General features: G+C 28.3%; 2 protein-coding genes across 2 annotated transcripts; both read left to right on the forward strand.

Annotated features, from left to right (window-relative positions):
• Positions 1-277: 277 nt before the first annotated feature.
• Positions 278-520, forward strand: LOAG_07570 (hypothetical protein; the record flags this gene model as incomplete). Its single annotated transcript, XM_003143103.2, has 1 exon — positions 278-520. A coding segment is annotated over one exon (243 nt), but the record flags the coding sequence as incomplete, so codon positions are not given.
• A 4,493-nt stretch (positions 521-5,013) lies between these two features.
• Positions 5,014-6,439, forward strand: LOAG_07571 (hypothetical protein; the record flags this gene model as incomplete). Its single annotated transcript, XM_003143104.1, has 4 exons — positions 5,014-5,169; positions 5,460-5,588; positions 5,941-6,016; positions 6,309-6,439. The coding sequence occupies 4 exons, from the start codon at positions 5,014-5,016 to the stop codon at positions 6,437-6,439; spliced, it is 492 nt and encodes a 163-aa protein (XP_003143152.1).
• Positions 6,440-10,625: the final 4,186 nt, after the last annotated feature.

The following is a 10,625-nucleotide window of genomic DNA, read 5'->3' on the forward strand; positions in this document are numbered from 1 at the left end:
ATAGAGATGAAAAGAACAAAAAAAAGCAATGAATAGTAAACGGTAGTTCTTGATAAATTAAAAAGTGAAAAGAAGAAAGAAGTTAAATTTTTTTTTTAAAAAAAAAGGATCAAAATACGAATCAAATTGCTGTTGTGAAAATCAATCCGGAAAAGAAGTCTTAGTTGCTGTTTATGTTTGATGTAAATGACAAGTCAACAGCCAATCAGCCAACTCATGATCCGTTAAAAGGGTGGAGGAGTAGGAGGAGGAGGAAAAAAGGGGGAGGGGTTGACAGTTGTCGCAATTTTGTGCGATTGACTTCAAAAATTGTGCTGCTGATGATAATGATGATGATGATGATGATGATGATGATAATGATGATGATGACGATGATGGCGATGATGACCTTCTTCATCTCCATTCTATCATTAACATAAAGAAGGAGGAGGAGGAGGAGGAGGGGAAGGAGGAGGAAGAAGTGGTAGACGTAAAGGTGGAGCAATTGAAAAGGCGGAGGAGTAAAAAGGAGGTGTGGAAGGTTTGGTTTGAAAGGATAGAAGTGAGAAATCTACGGGAAATTGATTGTCAGAAATAATATTGTAATATTAAAGATATATCTATCCTATTTTACTTACGTTTTATATATGTATATGTATGATATGAGTATTTAGTATATAGTTTATAAGTGATAATTGATGTTCGCGTGGTAAGCCTTTGTGCGCAAATTATCCCGACATCATTTAAAGCCTTCATCATCAATTTATCTATCCATCTATCCGTTCATCCGGCTAACCTTCCTGCCTCCAAACATGTGTGTGTGTATGTATATATGTATGTGTTGGACAAATGTCAGTTGTTGGACAAAAACTGCGAGCAAATCCAATTTTCGCACTTCATTTATGTGTATGTGTGTATATGTGTAAATTGCTACTATTAGAAAGATTGGTAGCGTGACGGATGTTTGACACATGGTGGTTGACAGTTGACAGGGAAAAGGATATTGAAGAGGATAAATGAATGATACCACCTAGGAGGAGGAAGAGGAGGAGGAGGAGAAGAAGAAAAGGCAAGCGGACATTTACTTGGTACTTTTGGAGGAATCAGAAAACCGGTTTATCGTATTGTTTGAGTAACAGTTGATACCATAAATTTGAATAGTAATTGTGTCAAAGAATCATAGATAAAGTAAAGAATCCACTTGTAAGCGAATGAGTAAAGGTGAATATAGTCTGAGATTAAATCTTGACGATATGAAGTGGATGGTAGAGTATACGGTAAAAGGCTGATTTGTTAATATAATGCACTGAAATATCGGATATAATTTCTGCAAGTGAACAGGAAATGGTAAATTTTCATCTTTTTTTGTTTCTTTTGTAAGATATCGAATTATTAATTTCAAATTTGATTAGAGACATAGCATTAAATGCATTTTTTTTTTTAATCAAAATGATCTAATCGATTAGAATTATTTGAGCACCATTTTTGGACAACGTACTGGCAAATGGATCGGACGACATATTGGCCAAGATTATGCCAACGGATTTCCCGTTATTTCTATGCTTTTTTTTAGCAGGATACAGTAATTATTTAAACTTATTGAACTTATCGGAAAAAATTTAAACTTATTGAACTTATGAATTACCGTATAACTGAAAAATGTCTTTGAAGCTGTTAAGCGATATTTCATGATTTTGATATGTATCATGACATATATTCCAAATTATTTGCTCCACTTTCCTTGTCTAAATCAACAAATAAGGTATTTAGCAGCAAAAAAAAGAAAAAAAACAAAAAACTTATTTTTCCAAATAGAAAACCAAACTTTGTGAAAAAAGATAATATTAAAATGTATAGCTCATGCGATAGTATATACATATATATGTATGGACGTCCAATTATTGGAACAGGATTTTTAAAATCTCTGTTAGTTACAAATTTGAAGTAAAGTTTATGAGTGAATGAAAGAACCTTTAAGTGAAAGAAAACTTCTCTCCTACTGTTTGTACTAGTTTTTTTTTCCAAGATGTTGGGCGTTAAATATTAGATCGATTTTAAATTTTACGTTATTTTTTTCTAAATTTTACATCACTTTTAAATTTCGCGGTAAATTTTACGTTATTTTTTTTGATTTTAATTTCTTCCGCCCATTTTTGTAATAGTTAGTGGTTGGTCTTCCTTTTATTTCAGTGGTAGATAAAGTAAGGTGTTTTTTTCTCTTTTTTTTTTTGATATATGGAAGAGATGAAAGAGTGACTTGATCGTTAAACAGATCATCATCCCACAATTAATTCAATTCAACAGGACATAATTTCTCACCCGATTCAACTCAACCACAGCATTTTATCTCATTTCATCAAAAAAAAAGCTGATTGGTTTATGGGAATGGTTTGAAAATTGCTTTCATAATATGGTTGTAGTAAAAAGATTAGTTCAGTAAAATTAGAGTATTGGAAAAAATTAAAAGAATAAAATACTAAACTTTCAAATTTAACTAATCATTTTTTTTATTACTGAAAGTATGTATTATGAATTAGTAAGTGAATATTGCTGTATTTCTGGATATCCTAAAGCATGAATGTACCTAAGTCATTGGTAGTTGTTTGATAATGTCACATAAATAGTGACCGTAAATGATATGAGTAAATTTTATAAAGAAGTGTATATATTTCATATTGTTAACTTTAGATTAATCGTGAAATGTGATGATTTGTTGCTTGTTTTTATTTAATTTAAGATTTTTTTTTTCACAAAAATAATGTAACGTTATCCAAGAAATGGATTGTGTTGCAGATCTCTCCTCCGAATGAGAAATAATCTTAGGAAAAGGAAAAAGCTTTTTTTTGCAGTATTTCCTTTCATAAGATAATCTTGATGAAATTTAATGAAATAATGTTGTTTTTGTTCCGTTTTTAATGGATGGGACATCTGCTTAAACTGAAATATAATACAGAACATTTATTTCTAGCGGTATCCTTTTTTAGAAATGAAAGGAAAAAAAAAGTAAGGAAGTGATTGTACTTTAAAATTGATGTATTGTCTTGATGCAAACTGAAAGGGAAGAAGAATGATAGAGAGAGGAGGGAAATTTGAAAATTTGATGAGACAAAAAAAAAAAGATCAAGTCATTAAATAATCATATTCGGCATTAATTATTATTTTTTAACAGTCAATAATTTAAACAAGGATAATAAGTTTTGTTTGTGGTTAAATTTAAATCAATATTTTCATTATTCTACTAAATCAAATAAGTTTAACTTCTACTATTCATTTTGATAAATGATGGTTTATTCATCCCAGCATTATATCTTAGCAAAAATCAAACCATGAATTAACATCAATTGTTTCATCATTAAATGCTTGCATATTATACAGTATGCATTATTCTTAATCACTTTTCAATCAATGGATATTATGATTTTTTAACATTGGCTGTTTCTGAAAAGTTTACATGATCATTGATAAAATTATGGGAATGATTTTTAATTATGTTATTATCATATTCACTATTATATACATTATTTAGCTATTACTTAACATATTATGGGTACCAATAAATCCATCTCTTGATGTTTCTTCTTGATCTCCAAACTAATTTGAGAAAAATTGCTATTAAATTTTATTTGATATATCCTTCTGTATGTTAAATTTAACACGCCTACATTGACAATATAAATAGTTTTGATGTGTATGTGTATGTACGTGTGTGTGTGTGTGTGTGTGTGTGTGTATGTCTGTGTGTGTGTGCACTGAACCGTTGAATTTGCGTTAATAGAGCTAATGCGGATTTTCAGGATGAAGAGGGCGGCCGACCTCCTATAAAAAGGGTAAAATGCCGAAAAAGTACCCTTCTTTCCTGTCATTACCGATCATGCCCTCACAAAATTTGTTAAAAAAAAAAAAAAAAAGAAGAAGAAAGATTTCTGCTGCCCTGTCAACACAAATTACTTCACTATTTTTACTTCTTTTGACATCATTTCTTATGCTTTTATTTGATAATACTATAATAGTAATATTATCACAACTATTACTTTTATTATTTATTTTTTCAAACAATCATAATTTTCAGGAAAAACGTATTTTATAAGAATTTTGAAGTACTGTACTGGTTATAGTGTATGACATTTTTTCACTTTACATCTAAAAAAAAAAAAAATTTCATGTTAAAATGTAGAATCATTTTTTAACAAAGAAATAATAATCAAATGTTATCAGTAATGATTATTTGTTTATGTGATGAAATTACGTTAATACATATCATAAATACGACGTTTTTGACGAGTGATATCGATAATGATCTTTCACAAATTTTTGTTTCTTTTATGTAATACAGTTTGCCGCAAATTGTAAAGTTAAAAGGATCATTACTTAAATTGTTAAATTAATTGTGTCAGCTGTTAGTTAAAAAGCTTTTGTATGTCCAATTGCGCATTATTGCTACTTTACCTGAACTTTTTTGCCCTTTCATCCTTTTGTCCTTCCTTTTTCTTTTTTTTTTTTCACCCAAATAATTTGCAACTTTGGACTTAGTGAAATTTTTGAATCACCAAAATTTTTCTCTTTTTCTTTGTTTAAATTCGAAAATAATTACACTAATTGCTTAGGTTTTGTCCGATTATCTATCATTTATTTATCAAAAATTAATTAATTAATTAATCTCATATTGAAGGAACGAAATTTTTCGAAATATATTTTATTTCACACAAACACGCACCAAATTATGCATATTTCATTTATTTTCATATAAACTACATAGCTGTTAGATAGAAAGCATTGAAAATTTTCATATCTAGCTGAACCTATTATTATTACTATTATTATTATTATTATTATCATCATACAGCATCTCATTGAAATTGGGAATGAAAGCATCTCGAATTATTCAATTCTCTACGGGAATAGGCAGACATTTATAGTATTTAATTGCTTTTTAATCATTCCATTTAATTATTTATTTAATCATTTAAATTAAATGTTTTGTTCAAACATATGGATATCACTGTTTTACTTGATAAGAATTAAAATAGCAAATTTATGTTCAATTTATTCATAATCACACATTTTCAGACCTCAAACATTTTTTCTTCCTCTGAGGAACCGTTATTAGGTGATGCAATTCTTACCGTACGATGGGTTCAAGCATGTTCTACTGGTGATTTGCGAACAGTTGGTAAGCTTGTAAAACAAAAGGTTAGGAGAGAATTTTTTTTTGTCTGTTAGTTTGATCAAATTTAAAAATGAAAATTGAGGAAATATCAGAATTGTTTTACTATCTCTTAAAATCTCAAAAAATTTTTCTGTTTTAATCGAAAAGAATATACGATATTATACGGTAGATACAATGAGTCACTTTGACGTTTCTCATGCATCATTATCGCTTAATACCGTAAAAAAAAAATTCATTTTTCATTATTTTAATTTCAATTTAAAATTTTTCAAGTAAAGTTTACGAAATATATCATTGAATAATAATCCTTAAGCCATATCTGATCTCATGTGCACCTGCAATAAATCATGGCTTCAGTGGATTACATTATGCTGCTAAGAATGGTTATAGTTCTGTGCTACGGTTTTTAGTTATGAATGGTGCTGATGTCAATCTTCGAACTGTAAGCGAATACATTCTGATGTTTATAAAATCTTTGAAATTTTGTCAGAAAATTCGAAAAATATTTTGAAAGCTTTTTTTTCTTTTTGTTGTTGTCGGCCAGATTGAAATTGGATTTTTAAAAATGTTATGAAATTCATTGAATTGCTAGACTATTTCCGTAAGCATTTTTATCCATTTTCAAAATTGAAAATGCATGTTTAAATTGATGAAATATGATTCGAATTTATTTTCATTTAAATTAAATTTACACTTTTTTTTCAGGCTGTAAGTTATTTCTTTCTTTGGGATTTATTACGAATACTTTCTAAAAAATTACAATAAATTTGAGAGGAGAAAAATAAGGCATTTAGAGTGGTTATACGCCTCTTCACCTTGCTGCTATTGGTAAACAGCACGAAATCATTGCCATTTTACTAAGAGATTGTGGTGAGTGCTTTACCGGATATTAATGCATCCAGTTTTTATATTTTATACTTTTTCATTTATTTACAAACTTACTTATTTATAAACTTACTTATTTACAGACTTACTTCCTTGCTTACCACTTTTCTTTCTTTTACATTACCATCAATGTTAACTGCTTTATTCAAACTTTTAAATGTGAAAAAACTGTATGGATAGGGATTTCTATGGAAAATTGATAAAAATTGGAATATTTCACAAATAATCATTTTAAATCTTTCTTTATTCCCCCATCTCTTCAGAATTTCTTTTTCAGATGCAGATGCATCTATTGAGGATTACTCTGGACACACTTATCAATACTACTTAATGGAAGAACACGGTGAAATTTTATCACTCTCTAGTACCATTTGTAAATCTGATCAACACTACAGACACTATCATTAATAAAATTTAAATTATTAAATTCCAACAGATTATATATTGAAGTCATTTTTATTATTTTTCTTTATGAATAGAATTATTCTGGATTCCAGGATTAATGGATTTTAACATTGACTAACTAATGAAGCTTATCCTTTTTTCTTTTTTTTTGAAGAATTGAACGGTTAATAATGTGTCATTTTGTAGTGTTTTCTATTGCTTTACCTACGAATTAAATGAAATCTAATTTTTTCATTATAAGAAAAGAACTAAGATACTCCTCACTTTTTTTTTTAGGACAAAATTAGTTTTTTTTTTCCTCTTTATGAAGAAAAAAAAAAGTAAAGGAAGCATCTTGTAAAAAATTCACTGTCATGAACATATATGAACCATATGGTTTTATGATGTGATGATTGGTAGGGTAACAACAATTCAGTAAGAAGGATCCATCATCGCATTCATTCGTTATTTTTAGAATAATCATTCAAATATGTTGATTTTTCGTAAATCACTCAAGAGGCCGGGGCCATTGTATTTTTTTTTTTATTCGAGGGACCGTTAATCTTTTTTCCACCCCATTCTCAATATATGCATTAATTTTTTTTCCTCTTTTTTTTTCCATAATCCTTAAGTTCAATAGATAGCTTTGATAGTGATGTTTATTTTATTTTATTTCTTTTGCAATATTTGCAAAACTTGTCATTTACACATATAAACAAATCATTTTCATCTCATTCTGTCAAGTTATTTTGAGTGACAATGTGAAAGCATTTCATTTCAAAAAACTTCACATCAAATTGCATTATTTTCATACATTTCGATCAATTTAGAAAGAAAAATTTTTCCATTCTTTCATTTATTATAATGTATATATGCATGTATATCATAATAGATAGCTTATCACAATAGATAGAGCTTTGATAATGCATTAAGTTTAACATAATCATTTATATTTCTAATTTATATTCCCATTTTTCATCATATTTTAATATTTTTTCAAATTTTAACTTTCTTCTGACTTCACACAACTTCCATTTAATTACGGTAGCACAACATTAATTAAGTAAAGGCCAATAGGAAGTCGGAAAAAAATTGAATGGAGCACATTTTTGAAGTCACTCATTCTATTTATATATGTATATATTTTTTTTTAATTTCACTAACAAGTTGATCATGTTAGGTGAGTTGAATAGTAAATGGATTCAAACAGTTTCCGGGATATGTTCATATTTTTTATCGTAGTTGACCTTCGCTTATGCCCTTCAGTGATACATTAGTCGGAATGGTTTCCCGGTATTTTCCATGGATTACAATGGCAGTGATTCTCCCTCACTCAAGACTCATCAAACCAATTATCGCTATGATAGGTGAAGTTATTGTCTGTTAGGATTGCATAGTATTTATCGATCATTTAGCCAAAAGCGGTAGTACTATGTCTGTAATTCACTTTTAAATTTTCAATATTTTAACTCAAATTTTAGCCGCCATTTTGACAAATATTTGATTGACTGCATCATTCTGATAAAACATGAATTGTTATGTAGCATTTGGTGATGTTACATGACCATAATTATATGCTAATTTCCAATTCTACTTTTTTTCATATTATTATCCATCTTGTGATTAATGAGTAATGAAACTTCTTTTTCGTGCATTTCATTGTTTGAGTAATTGATAAATTATGAGCAGTTTCAAAAAGCTGTAGTTTAGAGATTTCGTTGAGAAAATAAATTTTAAAACGGAAAAATTATTTTTAGGAGTAAGATTTTTTGTCATTCTAAATTTCAAATCTATATCATATTGTTTATTACTGTTCTCATGTACAGTATTACATTATGAATGGATTTTGTAGGAAAATTTTTTGTTTTAAAAAGTAATTTTGAAACTATTGGAAAATTTATTATTAAAGTCATAATATTTTACTGTAGCAAAAAGATTGAAAAGAAATAAAAGAAAATTTGAAAAAAAAATAATAATTTGAAAAGAAAAAAAGAAAACCAAATAGTTGGATGAACATTCGATAAATTAAAGAAAGAAAATACAGTTATCAATCAATCAATAATCAAATGATGATATAAATTGTTAAATAAACAGCTGTATTACTTTTTTGTGATCCTATTTTTCAATGCGGAAAAGCAAGAAAGGGATTTATTACAGGAAATGCTTATAATCGAATCAAAAATGAAAATATAATTCGTAGCAATAAATATGAACCGCAACAAAATGATGCAACATCTATAGTTGAGATGACACAATTCTCACGTCTAAAATCTTTCAGAAAAGCAGTTCGTGGACGAATGCGCTTTTTTACTGGTTATTTTTCAATATTTTGAAGATACTAAATAGGCTTAATAATAGTTGAAAATTTTTTAATTTAACTAACTATTTGTATAAATGGAAGAATAGTGCACGTAAGATATTGAGTTTTATTGTCTGAAGATTGATTGATAATATGAGCATTGATCATAACATACGTATCTTTAACGTGTTACTTAAGTTATTATCTTCATGTTTCCATCATGGTTAACAAACCGAATGATGGTATCCTTACAAAATTTTATCGAGGAAATGAGATACTAACCGTTGTTTTCCAATATATTGTGTTTACGAGTTTTTAACACTACCGTATCCATATAGATTTTTCACCGTAATTCTTTTTTTTTTTTTTTAAGGGTAAGAGGAGGGAAGTTGAATTATGTGAGATAGTGCCGGAAATAACAGATTAGTAGAATAATAGTAATAATTAAAGCTAAATCAAGTAATTGAACAAAATCATTTAAATTTAGTTGCATGATTTAAATTAAATTTCAATCTAAGATTAAAACATATACATATTATTAAACTATGTCTTGATTTTCAGATAAATAACTATAATGGGTTGATTTGATATTCAAACAAATCAATTATACTATTATTAGCTCTATGGTCTGTATCATTCCTCCTATGTAAACAACAACAGTAACAACCTGCCTCTTCAAATTTATTTGTGATTGCTTTTCAAGCGGTATACTTTCGGATTCCGATGACCCGTAAATGCTCGATTTGGATGATTTTGGCGAGAACAATCAATCATTCAACGAGCTGAATAGGGTAAACTGGGTTGGACGTATATTAAGCGGAATGAAAGAGGGTAAAAGTAATAAGAGGGTTTATGTACCGTCTCATTTTGCGATTAGCTGTATAGCATGAAAACACTGCACTTTTCTTTTGTCCATCTTATCCCTTCACTAAAACCATCGTCGTCAGCACTTGTCACATTATAATCTACCTTTTCTTTGACCTTTTAGGCATTACCAATCAACTAACTAGAATTCTTCACTTTAGTTCAATCGAGTAAAGTTCTATCGAAATGATCAATCCGCACGAATGTTGATTATCATTTCAGCATCCTAAATTAGTAAATTACTCAAATTAAAAAAAAAAAAGGAAAAAATCGATAGAGTAATGAGAAAAAAAATAAAATCTTTTTTCAATCAGAAATAATATTTCCTTAGAAAAAAAAAAAGGAACTAACGGAATTTAAATGCGTAATTTTTCTATTTAACAAATACACAAATTTATAGTTCCATAAAATAATCAAAATTTTGGGAAAAAAAAATTGTAATTTTGAAAACTATTCGGTTGAGATTTAAAATTCCGGAAAATTTCTTGCTCACTTCAACATTTTACGTAACTTATCCATCTTCAATCGTTGTATCATCATCATTCATCTTTTTGTACGGTACGCATTTGTATGACATATCTGCAAACATGCAAAAGAGGAAGCACTTGAATAATGCGCAACAGTATCATTCCTATTTCGGCTTCATTAACTCAATCCATATCACCTTCCCGTTCTTTTCTCCTCTCCTCATCAAACTACCCAATAATTACCCGTAGAGCAATTTAAGAGGTCGGTTAGCTTTTTCATTCAACGATATTATTATAACTATGATTATGGTATATTATTTTGCAATATATTTGATCGACTATCATTTTCACCTATTTGTTAACCAATACTATCAAAGCAAAGCAGATTTACCATTCTTTTAAGCTGTTGCATCTTTACCTTATGCTCTTTCACCTTTTTCTTTTTTTTCTTTTTCTCACAAAAATGAACGAAAAGTAATAAAAAAGGGAAATTTTCTTCATGATTTTTTTCTCCAAAAAAAGAAAAAAAATTGTCTTTCTAATTGCTAAATTTAAAAATTTAAATTTTAAAATTTACTAT

The sequence above is a fragment of the Loa loa genome, assembly GCF_000183805.2.
Source record: "Loa loa unplaced genomic scaffold supercont3.564, whole genome shotgun sequence".
Classification (NCBI taxonomy): Eukaryota; Metazoa; Nematoda; class Chromadorea; order Rhabditida; family Onchocercidae; genus Loa; species Loa loa.